At 44.0% G+C, this 27,532-nt stretch overlaps 1 protein-coding gene across 1 annotated transcript; it reads right to left on the reverse strand.

Annotated features, from left to right (window-relative positions):
- Window positions 1–394: 394 nt before the first annotated feature.
- Window positions 395–27,373, reverse strand: abcg4a (ATP-binding cassette, sub-family G (WHITE), member 4a). Its single transcript, XM_042093469.1, has 16 exons — window positions 26,058–27,373; window positions 25,665–25,947; window positions 17,760–18,012; window positions 10,585–10,702; window positions 8,486–8,618; window positions 8,262–8,312; window positions 7,947–8,092; window positions 7,325–7,448; window positions 6,877–6,991; window positions 6,442–6,587; window positions 5,341–5,439; window positions 4,818–4,986; window positions 4,043–4,143; window positions 3,578–3,736; window positions 2,954–3,072; window positions 395–2,751 (listed from the first exon to the last, which is right to left on the reverse strand). The coding sequence occupies exons 3-16, from the start codon at window positions 18,001–18,003 to the stop codon at window positions 2,514–2,516; spliced, it is 1,962 nt and encodes a 653-aa protein (XP_041949403.1). The 5' UTR covers window positions 18,004–18,012; window positions 25,665–25,947; window positions 26,058–27,373; the 3' UTR covers window positions 395–2,513.
- Window positions 27,374–27,532: the final 159 nt, after the last annotated feature.

Consider the following 27,532-nt stretch of genomic DNA (forward strand, 5'->3'; position numbering starts at 1 on the left):
GCTGTCATCCACTTATGTCACTTGAGCCGTCCAAATGTCTGTCCTGATTCGGATACTTCAGTCCAATCCTCCCTCGTGTGAGTTGTTAGACTATCACTCCAAAACTGTAACCGCATCCCGTTATTGCACTATGGTCCTTGCCTAACCTTGGCGTGGTTCTACACAAGTGGAAAGACCAGCCCTTGTCTTTGGGAAAATACATGAATCAGAGCTGTTTTAGCTGTTCCATACAGATCTACCAACTGTGATGTGGGTCACTAAATAGCTTTCAGCCAGCACTTAATATCATTGGGTAAAACACTACTTTTCTGAATACCTGCGTACAAAAATTACAGAAATTCGAATTCGAAATGATTGAAAAGCATGGGCTCCTTGTGACATCGGTTTTTTTTTGCTTCCGAGATCATGCTGTCCCCAGTTCCAGACTCAACTAAGCAGTGCCCTCCATATTCGTATAAAAATAAAAATAAATACAAATTAATCCAAAATCATTTGAGAAACATTAACAAAAGTGCATATATGTACATACATTTTTGTTTACGCATCACACATCTACTGTCATTGTGTATATAGTCAAGGTTATTATTAGTAGTATTATAGGACAAACTAAGTAGCAGAGTCAATAATCATGAGAGATATTTTCATAGTTTCGACATTTTTTCATTATAAACAAAGATCTTTGCATTGCACTGTTGTCAAGAGGAGCCTCCCTGGAGCGTACAGCATATGGGTGAGATATATAGGTGCAAATCATAAGCATCGGAGTTTACTACTGCAGTCACAGTAAACCAAACTGGCCGTGAGACAAATGATTGGCCAACCTAGCATTTCAAGTATCCAACAGTGTGGCTAACGACACTGGACATCTGACAATCCTTACGAAAATGACACAGATAAAATAGTTGCACACAAAGCCCATCCACCAAGAAAGTCATGTCGTGAACACAGGTAGACTGGAGCGTTTCCTGGACTAAGAGAATACGGATTCATGGAAACATTTTCAGTGAATAACTGTGAAAATAAATGCAACTACTCAAAGTAGAAGGTTCAACTGATGACACAATGGCATTCACTAGGCTTTGGAACATTGTGTCGAAGGTTCAACCTCTTCTTGTAACTACAACTAAACACAGGTATTCTATACAGTGAGATGTTATGGTATCACTTTAGAGAGACATTTTTATCAACTGCAAGGTTCAGTCTGTAACAGTCTACATTTATAGAAAATAATTGGAAATGTTGAGCAGGGAATTGAACCAAGAAAAAAGCATTGCTGTTGTTGTTGACACAATCTCTCCAGGTTAGTCACCAAGTGTTAAAAAAAGGAACATGTTTTTTGCAGATGCAAACCTTTCCTTATGAATCAGTCATGCTCCTGGGGAAACGGTGGATATGCTGGGTGATCCCGTTACTGGGACGAGTTTAGTTAATGGTTAGTAATGATGGGGATGAGGCGTTGCATGGCGTCCCATGACAACTGAGAGATCACCTCTTCCAGGGTATGCACCTATTCACACTCACAGCCACAGACGAATGAGGTGGAGGTATCCTCTTTTTCTCTCTCTCTCTCACATTGATGAACTAGATCAGACATCCACTGTGCAAGTCCATCCAGTTCGGTGCAAACTGGGCCACTGGACAAGCAGTTCATGTTATCAATGTTGGAATAAAGAAAACAATGAAAGCCTGTGAAGTGTGGAATACATTGTAGTCCCCACATCAGGTGCCACTGACGTTTCTGTCCGAAATGCAAACCATGAGAGTCCAAAAGAGGCATTCGAGAGTGACTCTTATTCCAAGTACACACCAAAAATAACAAACAAACAAAAAAAAAAACAATTCTGGTTAGCCACGTAAACGTTTGAGTACATACTTACATGGCCGCAGCGCCATCTGTTAGGGGCATAACTTACATCCCTCGTGTTCTGTTGAGAGTCCTGGTCTTTAGGGCAAAGGGCTAGCGGCCAGTCCACATGCTACTGAAGGGCATACATTTGTTTTTTTCCATTGACAGAGACAGTGCATCCAACCCCTTCCATAGAGAATCATGCGTCGCGAATCAGTTCCCAATGTATTTACACTGTGTTAAGTGATGATACACAATGACTATATAAAAAGGTAGATTTGACTGAGAAACTAAAAGTAGAGACTTTTAAAAAAATAAATGCAGTGAATAAAAAGTAAACAAAACACTTCATCGTCTGAAGATAACAGAAAGGACAATACCTTCAAACAAAACATTTTAGTCATGTATTGAAAAAAATACATGGAAAAGTTTTTAAATTAATTCAAGTCTGATTGTTCAAGTCTAAGATTTATACGAGGTACAAAACAGATTCAAAAGTAATTTGCATTGGTTGGTGTAAATGTGTAGTGTGTGTGAACGTGAGTGTGTTTGTGTATGTCAGAATGTGTGTGTATACTTTGTATGTGTGTCTCTTTGTACAACATCCATTCATGTACGTTGCAGTGCCTATTATCAAAGAGTGATTCTGTCGGAGCACTGACCGCGGTCAGCGTTCGGACTTCACTTTGTAGCGCAGCACAAAGTAGGTGGCCAGTCTGAGAATCAGGAAGAAGGCTCCGAGCACCATGAAGTCCACATAGAGCTTGGCGTCCTCCACGTCCAGCAGCTGCAGCACCTCCTCTGGCTTCTGGAACTTGCAGAAGCCAGAGGGCATGGTCCCGGGGCAGGCCAGCTCTGACCGGTTCATCCCGTAAATGGACAGAATGACTCCCTCGAAGCCATACCTGAGAACGAGATCAAAGGAGAGCTTCAGGCCAGGTGTTTGACACACTGTTAGATCAAGCATTGCATTTCCTACCTCAGTGCCAGGTGGCCTTCAAATACATTCCAAAAATACATATTGTACAGATGTTGGGTTTCATATTTAACTATATCATATTTAATGACTATTTTCAGTAGCATTTTTGTCTTTTCCAGTGGACACACCTGACATAAGACACATAGGAGCTCCATTGCAGGTACTTGGGGATGGTGTCAAAATTCACAAAGAAGCCAGAGAACAAAAGCACAGGGATGGCGGTGACTGGACCCACGAATGTGGCCACCTACGGGCAGAGCACAACAGTCAACAGTCATAAGGCAATGAAAAAGCACACAATACTGTAGACACAATAGGGTTCTTTGTCTTTGGCTCGTGGAGGAACCACTACAGGCCCCAGCATTCAGCTGGTATGGTTACACCAAAGTGTTTAGACTGTTGTTGTACAGAACCATGAATGGGCTTTGGGGAGGTTTTTCAGTTCTCATATACAAGAAGTACACAGGCTTCTCCAAAACGGCTTACTTAAGTTAAAAACTGCTTACAATTCTTCAGCAAAGTATTCTTCAAAAAAGATTCCTGCCAAAGAGGACAAGGGTGTGTGTGTGTGTGTGTGTGTGTGTGTGTGTGTGTATGCACACGTGTGTGTGTGTGAGCGTGTGCATGTGTGTGTGTGTGTGTGTGTGTGTGTGTGTGTGTGTATGCACACGTGTGTGTGTGTGTGAGCGTGTGCATGTGTGTGTGTGTGTGTGTGTGTGTGTGTGTGTGTGTGTGCACCCTGCACCCTGTACCTGCAGGGACGTGGACGCAGCTCCGATAAGGAGGCCGAGCGACTGGGCCACTAGAGCAGTGGAGGTGGACAGGGCCATGAAGAGCAGATACCTGGCGGCCTCCGGGGGCTGCTCGGTCATCCAGTACACTATACTGCAGTACATGATCGGACAGATGATCTGAGATGGGAGAGAGAGGGTGAGAGAGAAAGAGAGAGAGAGTGAGAGACAGAGAGAGAGGGTGAGAGAGACAGAGAGAGAGAGAAAGAGACAGACAGATTGTCCAGTTGGTGTTAGAGGCAAGACTTGAGACAGAGATTTCACTATGAACTTGACTATATTGTATCCATTGAAACAGCAGGGTACAACTAATGAAAGAGGAAAAGGACGACTGGAACAATTCAAATGAAAATGAAATTGGGTGTCTCCAGTAATTAGGGCCTTCTAAGGAATCATACAAATAAGAAGGAACTTAAGATGACCAACCTGGAATGGTATGTCTGCCATGGTCTTGGCAAGGTAGTAGGCCTTCAGGCTGTACCAGTAGTTCAGGTGTTCTCTAAGAAAAACGGACATCTCCAGGGGAACTGTTACACAATGACACACACACACAAACACACACACACACACACACACACACACACACACACACACACTCACACACACACACAGACACACACAAAACATCTCAACATCAACCATGTTGTTCATCCTATATCATTGTCGATCCTCTATAAATAAAACACCTCTTTTGTCAGCTCATTAATGTAAACAAAGCTCGCTTTCAGACACATCACATTGGACATAAATTTCCACTCGTTCTGGGACTGCAGTGCTGTCCGCCCACACCTGCACAAACAGACTCACTTAGCAGTGGCCACAGCACAGGCTATCAGGGGTGGATATATCGGAATGTTTCCTGCAGGGTTCCCACCCATTCTTACTGACAACATATCAAAACCTTTCCATGACTTTTCAATGACCTTGAATGAAAATTACATGAATTTCACAGCCTATACGTATAAAATTGCTTACTCTACGCAACAGATTGGGGCTTATGAAATGCGACTTTGACAACAAGATTGGATAAAATGTGTTCTCTCCCCTACCATTATATATCTATGAAAGAAGCGATCAAATCCTGTGATATACGCTATCCCTACCAACATCCCTTGTATGACTATGAGTATTCAGCGACTTTTCCAGGTTTTCCATAACTGTGGAAACCCTGTTCCTGGTGCATAACCAGGTGAGTACTCACAGGTAAGTACGGTGGGCATGAGGGCGGCGAACATGAGGAAGAGCATGGAGAAGAAGAGGAAGCCGGTGTTATTGAACACCTTGCTGGCGTCGTTCCCAATGTTCAAGTACAGGAGACCAATCAGAACGCCTATGCAGATGTGGGACATCACCCTCAGGTGGGTCAGTACCTGTTAAAACAAAAGACACTTTCTCTGTAATGGAGATACATATGGCAAATTGCAAAAAAAATAGCTAAATCCATAAACTCCATGGCTATGCAGCCTTTTAAGCCCCTATAGAATTTTACAATATTTAACATAATGTTATTATAGAGACCTACATAGTATACATACAATGGGCACATAAAATGATTGAATCTCTTCTGTACTCGCATGTCGCCTATCTGAATCCCTGATGTGGTTACCACCCACATCTGGCTGAGTTATTGTTTAATACTGTACCCTCACTCTCTTAACCCACCTCATTCAACACAGGAAGTATTAGTATAGTATGGGAAGTATTGGAATCAGCAGCAGGCTTACCGTGTCCCGACATATTGTGATGAAGGTCCTCTTGAAGAGAATGCAGAACTGATTCAGGGTACTCGTGGCAAAGGTGTGCTTCTCAATGTGTCCTGCATCCTGAATGTGCCAATGCACAGTGGAAACGGAGGAGATCAGAGAATAAAACATATTCATACACACTACTGCAATATATTCCTGTTAATACACTGCATATTATAATATAATAAAAATATTATTTTTAATACTCTTATAATGTTACTGCTACTACACTGCACATATCTGTACATGTTGTTCATACATTGTTCATACTGCATATCCATATCTATATTCTGCTCTTATAAGGTTACTACTAATAATACACTGCACATATTTCTAGTTAATTTATATTACTGTAAACCATTCCAGCTTCTTAACTGTATACTATTGTCTACACTGCACAATATATCTTATACTCTATGCACCACCTGTGTATACTGTGTATACGGTGTATGTCACATTGCACTTTTTTGCACTTCTGGTTAGACGCAAACTGCATTTTGTTGTCTCTGTACTTGTACTCTGCATAATGACAATAAAGTTGAATCTAATCTAATCTAAAACAACACTGCCTTGCCAAATCTCTTGTGAGTGATATGCAACTAACAGACAGGCTACACCAGGCTCACATCTAAAGCGTTCTGTTCACATAGCGTAAAAATAATTATAGAAGGCTGGTCTAATTTGTTTGAGTATACGCACCGCTATCATGTCTGGTGTAGCCAGTTCCATTGATGATAGCTGAAGCTAATTGTTGCAGCAGATGCTCCGTGAACAGAATGCTTCAGTTACGTTCCTGGTGTAGCCTGCCTCTAAGAGTCACACTACTTTTTTAGTTCTTTCACAACAGGGACTACTGAGGATGGGATTAGACTGAGACATCCGCCTCTCTGTTTACACTCTTTGGCCTCTTGCTGATCAGTGTAAAACAGTCTTTTTAGCATCAGTCTCTGTTTGCAGATTCTTTCATCTGTTCACCTGATCTACAGTTTTGGGTTTCACGCACCAGGGGGAGACATCTGCACGCTAGACCTACGTGTGAGCCGCAGATGCTCCCCTTGAACAGAATGGAGGCCCACTTACGGTGTGACATTGAGAAGGACAGGAGGAAGCCGGGTCGTTCTTGTCGCTGGAGTTCTTCTTCCCCTCCTCAGTGCAGAGTCCTCCCTGCACGGCCTCGAAGAGGACGGGATTGAGGTCCCCGTACTCTCCACTGGCCACCTCGATAACTGCAGGGGGGAGGGGGGGGGTAAAGAGGTGAGTGACCCTCTATTGAATATGCTGCTCGCACCCGCCGTTTAGCTGCCAAAATCCGCTCGCTGGCAAAATACCTGTGGCTGTGGTCAGCACAATTTGATACCCTGTCTGCCTCATTTACACCCGGAGATAACCAACACACTCACAAACACACACATTATCTCTCTCTCTCTCATACACATATACATACATTTACACAACAAAAACAATACACACTAGTACTTCCATATAAACCACACGCTCTCACTGTGAAACACTCACTGAAGTCTGCAGGATTGTGGTAGGTGGGGCAGTGCAGGCCCAGGTTCTTCAGGTAGGGGATGAGGTAGGTGACAGTGCCCTTGTATATGCACTGGCCTTGGCTCAAAATGTACAGCTGGAGAGAGGACACATACATCATTATGGCGCAGAGTAAAGCAGACGTAAACACAACTTACTGCCACCAAAAATTACAGTGCATATACATAATTTCTGCCTCTCTTATATATTATATCAGGCATGGCTAAATCAGTTCATATGTAAACCCCAACTGGTAACACTACCACACAATTCAAACAAATATGATTCAAAGTGATGACAATTACGAGTTGTAAAATATCAGAAAATTATTTCAAATGGCCAAATCCATCTCTTCAGCCAAAACCCAGACTATGACTGTTGGAAGTGTATAGCTACACGACTGCCAAATTTATGGACCAGGGTCACTGACCTTATCGAACATCTCGAAGAGCTTGGCGCTCGGCTGGTGGATGGTGCAGATGATGGTCCTGCCCCCCTGTGCCAGTGACTTCATTAGGGAGACCACTTGGAAACAGGAGGAGCTGTCCAGGCCACTGTCACAACACCACAACAAACGCACATCAATCCTGAGATGCACATCGCCGCTAACAACAACGCAAGAGGTCAACTGATCTGCCCCGGTCAAGAGGTGCACAGATTAAGCTGATAATCGTGGCCGACTGGTGCTAGATGTGAAGAGCGATACGTCACGATTAAGAGACATACACCTGAGGTGTCTAGGGCCTTACATGGTTTTTCTACTGTCGACAAAAGCTGGTTAAATTAAAAGCTTCGCTAGACGAGGTACTTCCTAAATGGCTGATGTCACACACAACACACCACTTTCATCTTTCAACAGGGCAATCAGTTACATTAATCAACTCTCTGCTGATGGAATTGAAACACCACTTTCTAGATTTTTTCCCCACGATTTACACTCGGTCCAAATGAGAAAGCTCCCCCCCCCCCTCCTCTTCTCTCCTGCCCTCTCTGACTCGGACTGAGATGTCCCATCTGATGCTTTATTTTGATCCTGTCTGGACGCAGCGTACCTCGTGGGCTCGTCAAAAAACATGACGGGCGGGTTGTTGACAAGCTCCAGGGCGATGGCCAGCCTCTTGCACTGACCCCCGGACAGAGAATGGGTTCGAGTCTGGGCACACTCCTGCAGGCCCAGAGCTGTCAGGATCTCATTCACCTGTCACACACACACAAACACACACACACACACACACACACACACACACAATAAGCATATGCATATGTATACAATGTATATATATATATTGTATGCAGTAAATAGATGCAGTATCCATTACAAATAAACATAAACATTTGTAAGTATTTAAAAAGTGCCTACAACATACCAGCTCTTTTTTCACCTCCATACTTTCATTGAGCTTAAGGTTTGCTGACACCTGTATGGCCAAAGAAACAACCAAGTGGGATCAGTGGTAAGGTGATAACCGTCATGAAATGTGATATACAGTGGTTGTGATTGATGTATAGCTGCTGAATGTGTTTCGATGGGTGACATGATATCATGACGGACATTTTAAAAATTCATGAGTCCATCACAGGTTGACCTTACCATCATGGCCTCCCGGATGGTGAGGTTTGGCAGCAGCATGTCATCCTGCATGATGTAGCAGGACATCTTCCGGAAGGTGCGCAGGTCCCGGGGCTTCCCATTCACCAGGATCTGTCCCTTCATCCCCGTTTCCCTGGAACCACATGAGAGAGAGAGAGAGAGAGAGAGAGAGAGAGAGAGAGAGACAGAGAAAAGGTGAGACCCTCTGAAATCCTTTTTAGTATGCCGCGTGGCAATGCCTGGCTCTTTCACTGCAGTGGTGAGATGCTAACCACAGGTTGGAGCGTCCACTCTGCCTGCATGAGCAGCGCTGTGCGGGAGGCCCTGGAGCACTGTGGAGGCAGCGGCTGCATCTCGAGTTTTGGCGCCGGGTCTTCTACTCAGTACCACACGCGCTGATCTCAGCAAAACCACCGGAACAATACACTGTTCATAGTTATACTGACACCATTCCAGCAGCACTTATATAACACTCTTTGCCTCAGCCGCAGCACAATATACATTCCACACACAAAAATGATACTATATTATATTTTGTAATTACTTATGAATGCAGAAAACGTCCCCAGTAATACACGCTTTTCACTGCAACTATAGTTTGTCATGGTCCACAACTCCTATTCTATGATAATAAAGCAATATACAAATCAATTCATTTGCTGTAAGGCACCATTGATCCATTCCCAACATGTGCGAACAGGAAGTACCACACACAGCTGTGTCACACGTGGCATGGAGAGACAACTGCAACATGGAGTCAGTGGGAACACTCAACAAAGGCAAAGAATGGCATTATGATTACATGCACCTAATGACTCCCTCTTGCTACTGAAGCCAACAGACATTCGCTCTGTCATCGGCTATGAGGGGCTCTTGTGAGATCTTTACTCCAGTACTTTAACATAATTATTTTAGTTAATTAGTTATTAGTTTTGGAAATTGTAAGGTTTGCTATGCCATACAATTACAAACATGTCTGCCTGTATGCTTTACTTTGACTGATGCTTTTCACACATGAACTTCTTTAACCCATTCACTGCCACAGCCATCTCCAGTCCCACCTTTGCCAACACAGGGGGTGTGAGTTTGACAGCGTATTTTGCCATGAGTGCATGTGCACTGTGGCCAAAGCAAAGTCAGACGCACAAAGTGGGCAGGCCTAAGTCAATTAATAAAAGATAGATAGATAGATCAGAATTGAACACTGGTTGCCTGTGATTTGGTTTGTTCAATTTCACTTCATGAAAGGTCTTGCCCATTTCAGAGTCCCCGCCTTGTCGTAGATTTCCGCCACCTATATCGCCCCCGAACTCGGGCCCAAAGACTATGATTGTTTTTTTATGTCCCGTGGTACGAATCTAAGATCACTAACAGTCAAAAGAGAGTGGCGTTCTGTGAGATCAATAGAATTATTTTTGTAAAGTTACCATGGCTTACTGTACGTTCTATTATAATTGGCCCTGGTCCACTGTATGTAGAAAAAAAGTTGTAAAATAAGAGAGTAGGCTACAAGACAGGAGACATGAAGGAGGTGACAGAGGTATGTGCTGCTGGGTAACTAGGGGGCTTTGCCTGATCTTGTCTTTGGGCTGTGTGGGACTAAACATGTCATAAAACAAACAAGAGTTAGGCAAGACACGAGAGAGACAGACAGACAGAGAAAGGGGGAGGGAGATGAGAAAGAGAGAGAGAGAGAGAGAAATGAGAAAGAGTCAGAGAGAGGAAATTACAGAGCATGGAATAGACAGATGGATGGCAGTGGAGGAACACAGCTGCAAATTTGTCTAACAATGGCCTCCAGGTGCCGTTCCAGCCTCTGACTGACTACAGAGAAACAATGCAGACTACTTTCATCTCTTGTTTTTTTTGTCTTTTTTGTGTCTCCATTCATCTTTTTCTCATTTTTCTCAATTTGTTTTACACCGGCCACTCTCTCTCTCTCACACACACACACACACACACACACACACACACACACACACACACACACACACATACTGTACACACATACACACATAGACATACAGACAATCCATCATGTCATTGCATAACAGCACAAGTGTAAAATGCTGCACATTTACAGCAGGAATGTCGCTCACCTGTAGCCTGCAAGGATGTTCATCAGGGTGGACTTGCCCGCTCCTGACGGGCCCATGATGCCGATTAGCTCTCGGCTGCAGAACTTCCCCGACAGACACTTCAGTAGGGCCTTGTATCCTGGACACAACATTAACAACATGATGCATATTCAAACCTTAATGGTTATCACTCATATAGCACATATAAAACAAGTATGTAGCGCTACACAACTAGCTCTAGGTTGCAAGCTGGCAATTTTATTTAAAATAACAGCTTTGGTGTGCAGTGTTTTAAATCAAGTGTTTCAGTCCTAAAACACATATGTTGTTGAGCTCAATGAACACCATAGAATGAAATTATAAAATTACATTTCACAACATAACAGCAATGAATATCTATAATGCAATATAATGACAATGTAAGGGTATGTGTTTGTAGTTGTAGTAATTTGTCATGGCTTAGTACCATGTTTCTTCCTCTAGATGGTTGGGGAATTTAATAAGAAACCCTGCTTTCATGTATACACATACAAAGGCAGCACTATGTGGCAAGTCTTTACAGAAACCTCTACGGTATGCACTAGTTCAGACCGAGATGCCTTAGGGAATTAAGTTCCAATATCATGTCTGCAGAGAGCGGGGGTACAACATGTGCTGTATACAGCATATGAAAATGCAACTTTAAAAAAATCTCTCCAATATGGTGCACCTGTGACTGTTGCCTGAACTTATACACAGATTATGTGACTCAGAGACTAGCGGAGGCAAACATTCAATGAGGGTAACATTATAAATAAATGAGAGAATCTTGACCAAGGTCCGTGGAAAACAGCAGTGGCAACGGATGAGTGGGGATGAGAGGGGAGCTCGAGAGCTGAGCTACAGAGGAGCTGCAGGGGAGCCGTGTGGACACAAGACAGGCAGAGTGCTAGGTGAAGGAAAGGATCAATACAGAGACTGGAATGCAGAATCTCCCGGGAACTGTGTGGGGGAGCTGATGACAAGATTTAAACAACTATAGCCACTGTCATCTGCATCAGAGAAAAATTAGCTCTTCTCCGTTGAATGAGAAACAGCCTTCAGTGTGTTATACCTAAAAATGACATCCTTTTGACATCTCGTGACTATATCTGGTGAGAATGTTGCTTATTGTCGAGCTGAATCATTCCATATATCACAGTTCTCAAACATTTCTGAGGCTTTAGAAATAACCCCCACATTTGCACTGCAACACATGCAAGCCTATTTCTGTACGCTGGTAAGACGGGACTCCTTTTCTTTCACTCTGATACAGTATATTGACTTTTTCAGGGGGGATCCTCTCCTTCTTGCATTGAAGCAGTCTGGAGAAAGGGAGAGAGAGAGAAAGAAAGAGAGAGAGAGAGAGAGAGATGGAGAGAAGGGTGGGTGGGAGGCGGGTATCTCAGGTTCCTTAATTAGACACTCTTCTGTCGGCCTGCCAGCACCTCCTCATAATGGCCATTAGCTCTCGGTTCTAGAAGCTCTCATCTCCCTTCCTCCTCCTCCGCTGTCTCTTGAACGCCCCTCACCGTGCGGCGATGCCTCCATCCAGCACTGAGATAGACAAGGGCGCGGCCTCGCTCATAAGAGCCCATGCGCTGCGTTACATACTGATGAATCACCCCCCTGGGAGGCGCGTGGCGCATACTGATGACATGGGCCCCCGCACTGCCACTCTTGCATTCGGATGCGTCCCCATCAGATAAGCCCAAGTTAAATCAGTGTCTCATGCTGATGATGCAAGCTTGCCATGGTCTGTGTCAAAGTCACACATGACGAGCAGCGCTTATGTCACCCACTCCTAAAAATACACCACCTAAAGTGATCCTTCAAGGCAACTGTTGATTTGAAGCGTCAGTGGGTGATTTGCTCCACTGCAGAAGACCCGGTCATGACGGGAGGTTAGTCCATGGTGGATATCTAGAACTTTCTGTCACCATAAGACAGGGATAAGAGAGAGAGAGAGAGTACAAGTCTACAAAGGGGACATAGACATCTGGACATCTGTGGTCAAGAGCTCTAGCACAGCCTCAACACAGTGGCACCCACTGTAGACAAAGATGGTGATATACACAAACCCAATAACTTGCAATCACCCTTGTATCTCCATCATCGCTGAGAAAGCTCAGTGGAATATAATGCGCTCATTTTTGCTGAATGGTGTGAAGTCAGCATATTGTGTGTCATGTCTGTGCATCTGCAAGCGAAGCCCATTTTTACAATTTACAAAACCACAATAAGTGCTCTGGACTCTGAGGAAGACACAGTAGTGTCGAAACGTCAGTCAAGTGTTTGTTTGCACTGAAATAAAAAACTGCAAGCTATCAGTGTGCTCCAGCTTCCTCTCTTCACGAGAAGTGCTTCTTATTGGTGGACTTTAAGATGCATTAAACTGGTTTCTATCTGAAGCACATCAGTCTGATGAAAAAGTAGACCTTAGAGGACTGGTGGAAACAAGAGCGAAATAAGACGGGCCATTTTTCAACTGCAATGACATATCTGTCAGAAAGCATTAATGTAACTCTTAATGGAACCACATTCAATCAGAGTACAGCAGGTCAGTCAAGAGAAGATTTGATTTGGCTTTGTATTAAGAAATACATTCTTTGTATTCAATGGCAAGGTGACCAGTGGGGAAGATATCACATGAAATGCCTTACACATCTCTCCCATGAGGATCAGTTTTGTGAAATATCGGTTACTAAAAGCCTTTCGTTATTACGAATAACATACTCAACGCTCTAATTTAAAAGGCTTAGGTGGTAGTAGCCCAGAAGGCCCATAATACATTAAAATGGCAGAGAGGACAGTAGAAGGGTGAGCTGGGAAGGGGGAGAGACTTCCCGCTTGCCTCATGACATAAAGCCTCTCTCTCTTTATCTGTCTCTCTCTCTCTATCTCTCTCTCTCTCTCTCTCTCTCCCACACACACACGTAATGGTTCTTCCTTCACCCTGAGTCAGAGGCTCGAACGAGAGTGAGCCATTAAAGCTGCCCCGGAGATTTATACCCCGGCACATGACGCTCAGCCGAGGAGCCCCCCTGTTCCTGCTGACACTGTGTCCCCCATTCAGGAGCCGCGGGGTCAGGGAGACGGGGGGGGGGGGGGGGGGGGGGGGGGGGGGGTGTGACGTGGACGAGCATGTGAGGTGGAGGTGGAGGTGGAGGTTGGCCGAGGGGTGTAGGGAGATACTTCAGAGCTTCCCTGGGCTATCGACCTTTATTTCCTCTCAATCTTTCATTCCATGCACGTCACACCCTTGTCCACTGATCAGAATCAAACTCCATTTGGAACAGGATGTATTGCTACTACTGATATAGGGAGGCTAACCTACAGTGGCAAGGTTTGCGTTGTACCTTGAATGAGAGTAACTTTAGATAAAAGCATTTGTGAAATGAATGAATGCAAATAGATGTAAGAGACAGACATACTGTATGTATAGCTCTCTGAATGAGCTACATGTATCTATCTACACATCGGAACAACCCAAAACATACCTGCAGATTGGCATAAAGGCAACATGCTGTAACAGATGCAGAGTTAAGGGCAAAAATGTACCACCCCTTCCCCCCACCCCTCCCCTGACCGCCCCCTACGCCCCCCACTTTTCCCATATCTCCTTCCTTCTGGTCTGACGCTGCATACGTGGCAGTTAAAGATCTCCATCATAGATCTCCCCACCTTTGCAAAATTCGCCTTGGAGCATGTCGTCACCGCTAAACGCCACCTCTGGAGCAGAGTGAGCCTCTCTGTGCATTCCTCATCTCTCACCACAGCGCTGGTCTCTCTCCAACCCCCCCCCCTCTCTCCCTCTCTCTTTCTTTTTTCGACCTCACCCTGGACCCACTTGTTCTCTCACTGAGGAGACAAGACCAGGCAGAGCCCCGGCGTTTTACCTATGGTACATTCCGAAGTCTGTGACATCCACCCTCTCCTAGTTCCTGCCGGTGACAGATACATGGCATACAGGCCCTCCAGGTATGGAGAGACAGTCGCCTGCCTGTTTTTTTCTTTTGTCAAAATGTCAAGTACCTGTTCGCAGAGAGAGCCCCTGTCTGCTTGTTTCTGGGGGCTGTCTGCCTACTCATCTGGAATGAATATCAGTGAACTGGGGAGGGGGGAAAAATCTATAAAAAGCTCTCCCACTCGCCAGGTGGCAAGACAACAACACATCGCTCATCCGTGAGACCAAAACAAACAAACAAACCAAACAAAAACAACAGCAACAACAAAACAAACAGAGCATAAAGCGCAGTGTCATGAAAGGCACTCAGTCCATTTATTAATTAGGTGGAGAGGGCACGAGATGGGACTTAGTATTTCATGAGCGGCTCGGCCCAGAGAATGCCCCGACCGCTCCATCCAACTCCTTAGCCTCCGCCACAGAGACCTGGTAGCAGACAGCAGAGCCTCGGGCCCGGGCCTGACTGCTGAATTATTTACTACGTCTAAAATCTGCTGAGCACAGCAGACCCAGGGCCAAGCCCAGCAAGAGCACAGGCACCGCTGTGCGCGAGTGTGTGTGTGTGTGTGTGTGTGTGTGTGTGTGTGTGTGTGTGTGCCCTATGAGTGGGTGGGGGGGTGGGTCAGGCCAGGGAGAGAAGGAGACACAGCGTGAGAGAGAGAGAGCGAGAGAGGGTTTCTGGATGTGAGAAATACGACCAAAATCATTGCAACTATTGATTCCAACAGAGCGACAGGGCTAACATTTCCTTTGCAGCGTGTCACAGAGACAAGATTTCCAAACGCCCACTCCTCTCCCGACATCGAGCATCAGCTCTCGCTAGCGCAGTGCAGGTTCATGCCAGAAAATATCAAAGGATTATTCATTATCTTGTGAGTGTGTGCCTGCTGTGCGTAAGTGTCTGTAGAGAGGGACAGTGTGTGTGGTGTGTGGTGTGTGTGTGGTGTGTGTGTGTGTGTGTGTGTGTGTGTGTGTGTGTGTGTGTGTGTGTGTGAGTCAGAGTGATTGAGAGAGATGACGGATACAAATGACAGTGCTGAGACTCTGAACTTCCTTTGTTATTTCTCGTGAGATATTTTCAATGAAATCTTGTTGTGATGAGGTGACATTGAGCCTTTCCCTTGTTTCTCTTGTGTAAGACGAGAGACAGACAGGAACAAAAAGGTGTACAGCACAAGTGTGACATCCAACATCCAACAGCTAACACGATTTGCTTGCAATAACAACCGTCACTCTCTAGCATACGGGGAGGTTAAGCCAACTAAAATTGTGTGCAGGCACAATTACAGTGATGGGGGTTGAAGAAAATAATAACGAAGCAATAATCTTAAACTAAAACTAGTCATATTCCAAAACGTTAAACTCTAACTTAAGTCTTCAGTGGGCAAAACTCCACTGGTGTACAGCATAAGTGTAATGTCCAATATTGATGTCCAATATTATCTGATTGCAATATAACACAATTGGTTACAATATAACAGTAACCAGAGCAGCATATAGAGAGAGTTTGGCCAACTAGGGAATCGAATGGTCTGAGCTATCCTGTTATGCGATTGGTTCCGAGGTGGTCATTTGGTTCATGGACGCCATGTTAGATACCAACATTCATCAGATCCCCATTAGTGCAGACAATACGGTAAAAAATATAATAAATTGTTACAAAATAACATAAATTATTGACAAAATGCCCAACTGTTGCGCGTCTGGCTGCAGTGCAAGTCCGGGAAGCGGGAAACGATTGTTCCCCCGTGACCCAAAAAGGACAAAAATATGGGAGCAGAAGGTCAAAAGAACTGGAGGGCAAATATTCAATTACTCAATATTGTGTGAGGTAAATGCCAATTTCTCTCTTCAACTTATGATGAAAAATTACATTGGAAGAATATTATAACACCATCATTAATGTATACCATGCTTATTGGCCTAGGTCCAATCACTAGCGATCAGATCATCGGAATCACATAACGTCTTAGGCTATGTTATGGGAAGGGCTTATTGATAATGATAATAGCCTACTGATAATGCAATTAAAGTTACAGTTGCAATTTTTGCCATTGAGTAAGTTTAACCTGTCCTTGGCGATGGATGACCTATGAAAGGTTACGTCAGGACTTGGGAGACTGAAGAGGAAAAGAAAGGTAAACACTGCTCTGAGACTGATTAGGCCACGTGGTCACTCATTTTTCAGGCACATTTAAAGGTGCTCTAAGTGATGCCATGCGTTTTTTAGGCTAAAACATTTTATCTCACTTACTACAAACATCACCTAACCCAGGGGTTCCCAAACTTTTCCACGACAAGGCCCCCCAAATACCACTAGGTTCTGGCCAAGAACCCCCTTGATGTGTTATTAAACCCATCGACAATACTACAGCAAATGTAAAAATACACTAAGCTAATCCTAATAATTATTTTAGCCACAAGCACTTCACGATGGAGCATACAGTCTGTAAATTGTATTTGGGGCTTTCTGCTATATGAGAGCTATCACTCTACTATTATTCCCAGTCATTATCATGGGAAATATAATGTTCAGATATGCCTCACATTATTATAATGGAATTGTATAACAACCCTCATAGTAATAGGTATATTTTAAATTTTTCAGATGTATTTATTTGTTGCTTTTATTTTTCCTTCCAACTTGCTGAGGCCCCTCTGGCACCCCCACGGCCCCCACTTTGAAAACCACTGACCTAACCAACCGCTAGCTGTCTGTGTCCTGAATACACTGTAAAAAAAACGTGATCTCTGTGGACAACCTGGGCAAACCTAGCCCATGAAAACATAACAAACTGTTCCAGCAAATCACAGACGAGATGCCCGTTTAGGAGAGTTTCAATTGCACTGGAGCAGCACGGGAGGGAGGGAGAGGAAGTAGCGAGCGAGCTCTCTGTTTTGTTTGAAAGTCAACAGAAGTGACGTTGCCCAGCATCGCTTAGAGCACCTTTAAAATATAGAGGGTAAATATACACTGCAATATTTCTGTAAGGGCCTTTTACATATTGACAAACGTTGATGATAGTAGTATTTATATGCCTGTTAATGGTAAATATAAGCCATTTAGCATATGCTACATATCATAGCATATTCACCCCATAGGGTCACACTGTAGTATATTCTGATGTTGGTCTCCAACATGGCGCCCATGATTTGAGTTGGTCAAACTCTCTTTCTATATGGCTCTGACAGAGACCAGTGTCCAGCGTACCTCTCCTCCTCCAGCAGGGGCCCTCGCGGATGATGTAGGAGAGCTCCTTGAACTCCAGGTCCACGGCGGAGCGTCGGGGCAGGTGGGAGAAGCGCTGGGCCTCGGTGATGTGGTTCTCCACCTTCTTCAGGTGTGTGAGCAGGGCAGCGTCCGTCGGCGCAGCAGGCGGCAGCGCTCCGGCCGGCTTATTGGTCTCCACCATGGGGATGGAGACGGCGACCGCATCCCCAGGCCTCTCCGCCATGCTGGCAGTCTGGAGAGAGAAAAAGGGAGACAGAGAGAGAGTGAGGAGGAGGGAGAGATAGTGAGAGAAGGGGAGAGAGAGTGAGAGAGAAGACAGAGAGAGGGAGACAGAAGACAGAGGGAGGGAGAGAGAGAGAGAGCTTTTAACATTCAGCCCAGCACTCCACCTCAGGCTCACTGTGCAACATTTTAAAACAGAATAAAAAGGCATGCCCAAACAGGACACAGAATATACTGTATCACATTTGAGTTTTTTTTATTATTTAAATGGAGCTCTGAGTATTGTTTTTTTGTTGTTTTATTACTTTTATCCATATGAGTCAACATTTCTGTTTTTAACATTTCTATTTCCCTGTGAGCACAGCACATGGGTGAGAGGGGAGATAATGGTGCCTGTGAATGGAGGCTCGTATGGGACATTTGCCAAGAAGATTCAAGGATGAATTGAATCAAAGGCCGACATTGCTTTTGCTGCTCAATTGCGCCTTTCTGAAGAGACAGGTGGGAGGCTGCACTATGAAGAGAACCTTAGCATGCTGTTCTTGCACAGCTTTCAAGCTATAGTGATTACTGTCACTATACAGACATTCTGCACTGGAGAGCAACGCTGAGGCTTTTGTTATATGAGATACAACACATTTTATAGTTTGTTCAGTTTGACACAATTCAGTGTAATGTCATCACATCTTCTTTACCTGCTGCTGATTTCCTTTGGCTAATACAATGTGTTTCAATCACATGGTTGGTTTTCAGAAGGTCTTCTTCTGGATTGACAAATGCTTCTCCAATGGCTCTAATGCTGCCCCTTTACATTCTCATCATCATGACAAAACAACGTCTTTTGGAATACCACACAACCACACAACCACACAATAAATCTACAGTACAAAAGAATCTACAGTACTTGCACAATAAAAAGGTAAAGACTGATGAGGACTGATTGTAATGCCATGTCTTTGATTTCAACTGTTCTTCCTAACCCAGGAAAGTCTCAGGTAATATGGCTATCCTTTGCTAAATGGCAAAACCTCCTATGCAATGCCTCTAGACCTTTTATATCATTATTATTATTTATACATTCCCCTTCTTCTTTTCTTTCTATTTATTATTATTATTATTATTACTATTATTATTATTATTATTTGCCTTTTGTATCTTTTATTGTTCTTGTTTTGTTATTTTGATTATTGTTGTTGTATGTTTTGTAACTCAGGGCATTGCTGTAAAAGAGCTTGATGCTCAGTCAATTTCTCCCTGAATAAAAAACGGTTGATGATTACAGAAATATTGTTTGGAAATACCATGCAACTGATCTATCTAACTGATCTATTGTCTACTCTGGTAGAATAGTTTTGTAGCATATCCTTTGGCTTCTCCATATCCACCTAGTGCTGCCATTTCTTTATATGCTTCTATCTTAACAACCTGTCTTGCTGGCTTTGAAAGGGAAGATGAATAATTAAGCATTCTGCAGGCCTGTTATCTTGCTAAGGGCTACAGTAGATAAGGTCTAGAGGACCTCGAGATTCACAAAGAGCAAAGAGGCTTAACTATAGTTAAGGATACTCTCCTTATCTCTTGAAAAATAAATAAATACATGCATTATTTACACAAAATCCTGTTGGTGTCTTGTAAATGGTTCAACTGCTGAAAGAATTAGATTTCACGGCTATTTGTACCTAAATACAATCAGAAATAATTGTCTCGGCCCATTGAATTACCTGGTATTTGAATGACACTTCAGAAAGCAGCATAGAGAGCAATCCAGGTAAACATTCCATCAGAAATGAACATTCCATAATCAAGTTTGAGAGAACGTACCATGAGAACATGCAAATACAAATTCCACTCTGCCAAGAAGAATCCCTCGCTTGATGCCTGAGATTAGGAGAGTCCTTGAGTCTGGAGTGCAATCTATTTTAAGAATGAGCAATTTAGCTGCGTATCACATATGGATGTCTGCTCTATCTTTTCCTCCACTGCCACTGGAGTTGAACAAGGGCCAATCATTCCAGGAACCTTCAGAGGTAGACATCCCACAAATGCCACAGGGATATGAATCACCTGAGAGGTGGGGCCTTCCTCAGAGCCCCACTCATAGTCTCTCATGGGGCCCAACATGACTGCCCACTCCCCCTAGTCAAACTGGTGGCCTTTGTGTTGCTCTGAGTTATGGTGTTAGAGAGAACTTGCCCTCAATTCAGACACACACACACACAGACACACACAGACACACACACACACACACACACACACACACACACACACACACACACACACACACACACACACACACACACACTATAGGCTACAGCAGACACCCAGTGCATTGGGGGTGATCTCAATGAGCATCACAGGATACATCAGTGGAGGGAGAATCGGTTGTCAGATGCAGAGGATGAGTCATTGTCTTATATCACCGAAAATGTTGCTGCTACAAAACAGCAACCCCCCTCTCTCGCCCGCCTAGCCCGGCTAGGAGTAAACTACAGAGCTGGATTCGGATGCGGAATATTAAAGCATGGTCTCTGTATCGGCCCTGGGTCTTTAGCCACTGAGGGCAGGTATGCGTGAGGCAGCCGTGATCTGATTGTAGAGGCCAGACATGCAGAGTGCATATCAACTTACGTCCCAGAGGAGGCATGCTGGGGATACTGCTGATTCACAGGAACATTCCAGATAAGAGAAAATACATAATGGCTCATGTACACACACACGGGTGCGTACGTACACCAGTACTCACACACACACACACACACACACACACACACACACACACACACACACACACAAATCCTCTGCGGACAGCGACCAGCACATAAGAAGCTCAGATTCTGCCTGAAGCAAAGGCATTTAAAGGCCACCAATGTGACAAAATCCTGACCCAAATATAACAACAAATCCCATGCTAGATGTTGCCAACAGAATGAAATTGCACTACAGTCAGTATGAGTGTATTATCAAGTCATGCCGTTACGCTTGACTGCACGCATTTGACACTTAACAATACTGTCAAAGACTTCACAGCTCCTGGTAAATAGCACAATGTAAATAAATATAACAGAACTGAAATTATTTTCATGGTGAAGCTTGACAAATTTTTCATTTCCCAAATTACGCTTTAGTTCATTGGTCCTGTTTTTGTGCTCATAGTGCAGTGTAGGAGCAGCAGTAACAAAACCACCATCAACAAGTTAACAAACTAAACTACAAACATCAACAAACTAAACTATAAACATGAAAAGTAGCCTAGAGCGTGTTATTATGTGAAAAATGGAATCATCATGCGCAATCCTGAATACTGTCAACTCAAGCTCCGGATGTTTCTCTAAACCCTGGATTCCCATCCTGCGCAACCTGAATGGGCTGCACGTCAACAGAGTCGACTCCATTTTAACAGCAGAGAGTGTCTTTTTTTTCAGACTGCACTTCAAGTCCATTAGGAACATCCTCTCCAATCTACGCACCTTGTGATGTCTAATAGAATGGCAACATGATCTGTGATCTTTTGCTCTGGAAGCCAGTAGACCAAACAACACAGTGACTCCTAGTCCTGGGCAGTACAGTCGTAGAAAAGAGCTGACCACACGCAACAGGGGGGCACCTTGTTAAGTCACATGAGAGCAGAGTAAAGACACTATGGGGCAGAGACACTATGGGGCAGAGACACTATGGGGCACTATGGGGCAGAGACTCTATGGGGCACTATGGGGCAGAGACACTATGGGGCAGAGACACTATGGGGCACTATGGGGCAGAGACACTATGGGGCACTATGGGGCAGAGACACTATGGGGCACTATGGGGCAGAGACAGTATGGGGCAGAGACACTATGGGGCACTATGGGGCAGAGACACTATGGGGCAGTTTGTGTCTGGCCCCTATTGATTGACTTCCCATTAGTGGATTTCCATTACTGCTCTGCCTGGGGGGGCTCCAGAATGCAGCATTTGAAATGCTGTGAAATCTTTCGTGGTAGGCCCCTCACTACCCCACCACCACCACCTCCACCACCCTCCTCCACCCGCCTCCACGTCTTGTTTCCTGCACAATGGCGACAAACAAGGCCATTTTGCTGACAGACGATGTCTTCTATGGCCGTGTTGCATATGATAGTAGCAGACACGGGACAAAATAATACACAAACTCCTCTTTGACTGAGATCAACACCTGTGTTGACGTGTCTTAATAACAGAGAGGTGAGCGACTTGACCTCTCTAGCTTCTAATGTCATCCACTTCATGAAATGAGAGGCTTATGAGAGCAAGTCGTGGTGAAGCCTCCCAGAAGCGAAAGCAATTTCATTCCTGAATGGTGTTACGACCCTGTGGTCGTATACAGTACATATATAAAATATCTGTTCCTTGTGGCTTGTGGCTTCCTTGTTCATTTTTGTCTTGCAGATTGCCTCTTTGCCAGTTTGCTGATTGCCAGTGCAGCTTAATTGACCGATGTTTCAGGCTGCTGGCCCTTTAAAAGTTCAGCCATGACGTTAGCAGGGGCGCGCTCTTCTGACTTTCTTTGAGTCGCCTGCCACGCCACTCCTCGCCACCTTCGGGCCCAGCCTCGTGCCAGAGTTGTTTTTTGTTCTGCCGCTTCGGCCACTCCCGGGGTGAGAGGCCGGGAAGTGAACTGCGGCCTGTTCAGGCCTACTTTGGAGGCCTGCTGATTTTTCCTTTGTTTGCCGTACTTTTTCGTTAACCTTAAAATTGAGCCTTAGTTCCCTAACTTATTGTATTTTTGTTATTAATAAATATAATTAACTTTATATCTTTTGACTGCCCGTTATTGCTCTTTGTTATTCCCCTAAGCCCTAGACAAGGGACATAACGGTTTATTAAAGACATTTGTCTACAAACCCAAAATCTCTAAAACTCTCCAAACCAGAGTTCTTTGAATACAATACACAGTCATACACAGGTAGCCTATTTAAAGTAAAAGACACTTCCACCATCTTCTTGTACATTAGGAGGCAAATGGCCAAAATCTGTGAGGCTTATTCACACTGGAACAAACCTGAAATGAAAAGAGCTCCAAATTGAGATGTACAGATAGGGATGACTCTCACGCCATTAAAGAAGATGAAAGCAGAGACATACTCCTAGCAGTCACAGTGGCCCAATGGCCTCAGTCTTCCTGCAAAGGAAGGAAACGGAATCTATTTCTTTATGGCCACAACATCCTTAACATCCATCAGGAAACAGCCGAAAGCTCTCCAGTTTTCAGGATTCTTCCATAGAAAACACTCTTTACTGTTAGCAAAAGAGTTGAGCATTTAGCAATGGTATATGCGCACACAGATGATTTTCCACACCCACACCCCACACAACTGCATCTGACAAACTATGATGGAAAATACAGATTAGTGCAGAGGAGACACAACCTCCTTAAACTAGAGGACAGATTATCACTGAGCAATGCACAGAGAGACCTTTCATATCAGTGCCATTCTCCTTATTAGAGGTAAACTCCATATAGAATCAAAAGCATCAGTGAATCAAAAGCATCAGTCAAAGTCATAAAAGTCTGATGTGTGCCTTAATGAATCATCTGCGTAAAGACCGATTGGGACGTTGGAACCCCAGAGTGACGCTTGGGAAGGAAATTAATTAACCTTACATTTGAATGGACCCCACCCCCACCCCAAGGCTGGACAATCTGTTTAATTTCTACAGCTGATAACTGCACACTTCCTCCTTCAAGGAGGCACAGAGGCAAACACCCTCCCACCATGCTAGGACATACGCTGTGATAGGACATACGCTGTTTCTGTGCACAGTGTTCCTCAATCATCAAAGTGGTTCAGGCCCTGTCCTGTTAGGAATCTTGTCATTTGACAAATAGGCCCAATAGAAAATTACTGTCCAATCTGTCAGTGTTCTCACTTTCACAGCTACACTGAACGTAGAGTAAAACAGCCAGAGAGAGAGAGAGAGAGAGAGAGAGAGAGAGAGAGAGAGAGGGAGGGAGAGAGAATAAGATGTCGGGAACTGAGATGGTGTCAGAAAAACATGGAGTAAAAGCAGCTTGCAAAACAACGAAAGTAAAATCTATAAAGAGGCCAGCATAAATAGACCATGACCAGTAAGTATAAGTATAGTATAAGTATATATACTCTTTTAATCCCGTGAGGGAAATTTGGTCTCTGCATTTATCCCAATCCGTGAATTAGTGAAACACACACAGCACACAGTGTACACACAGTGAGGTGAAGCACACACTAATCCCGGTGCAGTGAGCTGCCTGCATTAACGGCGGCGCTCGGGGAGCAGTGAGGGGTTAGGTGCCTTGCTCAAGGGCACTTCAGCCGTGCCTACTGGTCGGGGTTCGAACCGGCAACCCTCCGGTTACAGGTCCGAAGACGAAGTGCAAACCAGTAGGCCACGGCTGCCCCAATAGGAAGGGCAGTGATGTTATTTCCAACAGTGAACCACCACTAGTCACTTTTTAAGGCAGTAAATTATTTCAAATGTGCCTCCGACTTTTTGTTGATTGCTCCCTTTTTATAAGTGGTTTAGGGTAAAAGTGTCAGCTAAATACTACATGTAAATGTAATGAAGGAATTCAGTCCAGTTCAGTTCCGTTTGGTTTAAAAGCTCAAACAACAACCATGCTTAGAACATCCTGATGGGTCCTTGGGAAAGATGAAAGATATCTGAAAATGCTGAATTATCTTTTCTTAAATCACATTCCAGGACATTATGATGAAACAGGAATAATACAGTCTGATATTACTTTTCAGCAACCAGAAATCTAACATGAAATGAAATCCAACATTATTTGACAGCAAGAACTCGAAGGGATGCAGCAGAACTGGTAAAGTAATGGAAACAGGGGACTTAGAGTGTTTACAGCCAAGCATTCAGAAATCCCCCTCCTATTCCTGAGGTGCCTATGGTGCACTGCCTATGTACACATAGTAGAAGATGAATGGAAATGGTTGTGTAAGTTATAGAAAACACCAGAATGTAGGAAAAGTGCAGATGCAGATATGCAATACTTAAATTGATTACTACTGTGCCCCCCCCCCCCCCCTCTCTATTTATCTATCTCTCTGACACACACAAAATGAGAGCTTGATTTTCAGATTTTTCCTACTAGAATTTCATAGGTCTATTTTCCCAGACAGATTCAACTACAGCATTTGTTGGTGTGCGAGGGAGTGTCTCAGAATTGCCTATGGACAAATGTGTTGGATAGATATGGAAATGTGCTTAATAAGGATATTCCTGGCCTACAATAACACAATTTCATACTGTCACAAAAGATGGAAAGATTGCTGCTTTTTAAAATGGTATTCCAAATGGTCAATGGATTTACAGACACACACATACTCACACAGTAAAAGTAAACCTATGTTATTTTCAGATTGGCCTGCTACAAAAACAATGTGGGATTTTAGTTGTATTTTGTCCATTTCCGGACCACAAATAAAATATATTAAACCTCTTATACAAATGGATTATGAAATGTCCATTGTAATCAGATGTATCTGATGTATTTTCTCTAAACTTCACCCCTTGAGGTGGCCGTTTTACTATGGGTTAGGCTATCTAAAGGTAGCCCACCACTACCGACCACACACACACACACACAGTCTGCATATATATCTGTCAACAAATAGATGTGTAATGGCGTCAAGATAAAAGAAAACATCTTACTTTTATATGATTAGAAATTCAGATGACAGTAGTTCTGGACCACTTCTGGACACCGTTTTTCAGGGCGACGTCCGTTTCATCTTTAGGCTAAAATCACCCAATAATTCAGCAACAGGAGAAGGGCCCAGAACCGTGGCTTGTAAAATGATGTGCACAGAGTGTCAGGGTCCATTGAACGCACAATCCCGTTTAACAACGAAGGAGCCGTTTTCCTCCGGGAAATCTCCTGTTCCAAGGGGCATAGCGTCCATAAAAATTACAATAATTCCAGAAGAATGAACCCCTGTCCGAAACAAGTATGACAGTTATTATTTAGAATTATTTAACAAATGCAGCATCCTAATTGCCGAGTTCATTTAGGACTGGTTCAAATAGGACTCTAAAATCACTTACATGCAGGATCCAATTGTCTAGTTTCGGTCCCGTGTTCCCATGTTGACGACCAGTCTCCTCTTTTCCTGTCATGCACCGCAGTAGTTCGATAGCACGCAGTGCCGTTTCACCGGTCAGTGCATCTCTGACACGCCCGCCGGTCTGGGTATGGGGCGTTACTGTAGGGTTTCGTTAGAAAGATGGTCCGCATACCCGAGTTGAATGAGCACAATGAAAAGAAAATGGGTAAACAGTGCCTTATTCTCGCATCATACGGAACATTCATGCGCAAGTCTGTCTGTTAATGTTAATTATGCTGTGTTCGCCACCAACTCCACACTGCCATGGACCACGTCTGTGAGAGGTTTGGCAACATGCCAACACATCATCTCTGAGGAGGCTAGGATCTTAAGTTTAAGTTCTCCCTGATTCTCACATGCTTGAGGGCTGGTCCAGTCACAATGACCTCCCCCAGAAATTACATCACTATGCCTACCATGAACTCACAGGGTGGTCCGTGCTATACATGATACAGGGGCTTCACTGTGTAGCCTGAAATATGCTTACAGCTTCTTGCGCAAAATATTTTTGGCAAGTGGTCGTGTGATGCGCACGGCATTACGAGCTCTTTAGTACGTCGGAATTTGAAAACACTCAGGATAATTATCTGCTGTGTTTGTCATACCAATACCCATTGCCTAAAATCTAGATTGCACAAAGACGTTTATTTTAAAGGGCTGTCTCTTTAAAATCCGCACCTGCGCATCCGGTGCTGCTGATGCTGCAGTGCCCGGGTTATTTTCGGTGAAATTGTCGGGGTTACTAGCGTTCATACGACGCCCTACATCATCCATGAAACAAAATAAAAAATCTTGATTTTACACTTTCTGTTTATTCTCATGTCTCTTTCCATTCCATTTCAGAAAGCCAAAAAAAGCATCAATGAAGCAATGAACAATAAACAATGAGACTGCCACTGATGGCACACAACTAGGGCTGCTAAAAATGTAAACAAAGAAATTGACCTGCTTATACTGCTGTGGTGCACAGTGTGCAAGAAAATGCTACAGTATAGCACCGAATAAAGGAAATGGCATAACAAAGAAGCGCTCACGTAGCCTATGTAGCTTAGTGTCCTTTCAACTTACAGTAGCCTATATCCTAAGCTAGCCTAGCAGTAGTCCATGCAGCAAACAAGGATGCAGCCATGGTGTCGTGGGACAGACTCTCTAAAGTCAAGTCAGCTGGAAATATGAAAGAAGTGTGATATCTCTCAAAGGTCTTATCACTATCACAGCCTTTTACCTTTTTTGGGGAATATCTTCTTTTGTCAAGTTAAAACCACATGTGATTGCAGGAACAGAACATTGGATTCAATGGGGGGGGGGGGGGGGGGGGGGTGCATATTGTTATCTTCTAATGCTAGACTGGCTGTCACTCTTGCCTGTTCTATGAATAGTGCAATTCTAGCGGCGCCCAGTGGCCATGTAGACAAG

The sequence above is a fragment of the Alosa sapidissima genome, chromosome 5 (genome assembly GCF_018492685.1).
Source record: "Alosa sapidissima isolate fAloSap1 chromosome 5, fAloSap1.pri, whole genome shotgun sequence".
Classification (NCBI taxonomy): Eukaryota; Metazoa; Chordata; class Actinopteri; order Clupeiformes; family Clupeidae; genus Alosa; species Alosa sapidissima.

What these genes read in the sequence shown, in the direction of transcription:
- abcg4a (XM_042093469.1), bottom strand. Translation starts at nt 18,003, where the DNA reads ATGGCGGAGAGGCCTGGGGATGCGGTCGCCGTCTCCATCCCCATGGTG. An exon ending in TTTTTTGACGAGCCCACGAG is followed by an intron (nt 7,449 to 7,946) that starts GTACGCTGCGTC and finishes GTGTTGTGACAG; the next exon opens with TGGCCTGGACAGCTCCTCCT. An exon ending in TCTTCGAGATGTTCGATAAG is followed by an intron (nt 6,992 to 7,324) that starts GTCAGTGACCCT and finishes TCCTCTCTCCAG; the next exon opens with CTGTACATTTTGAGCCAAGG.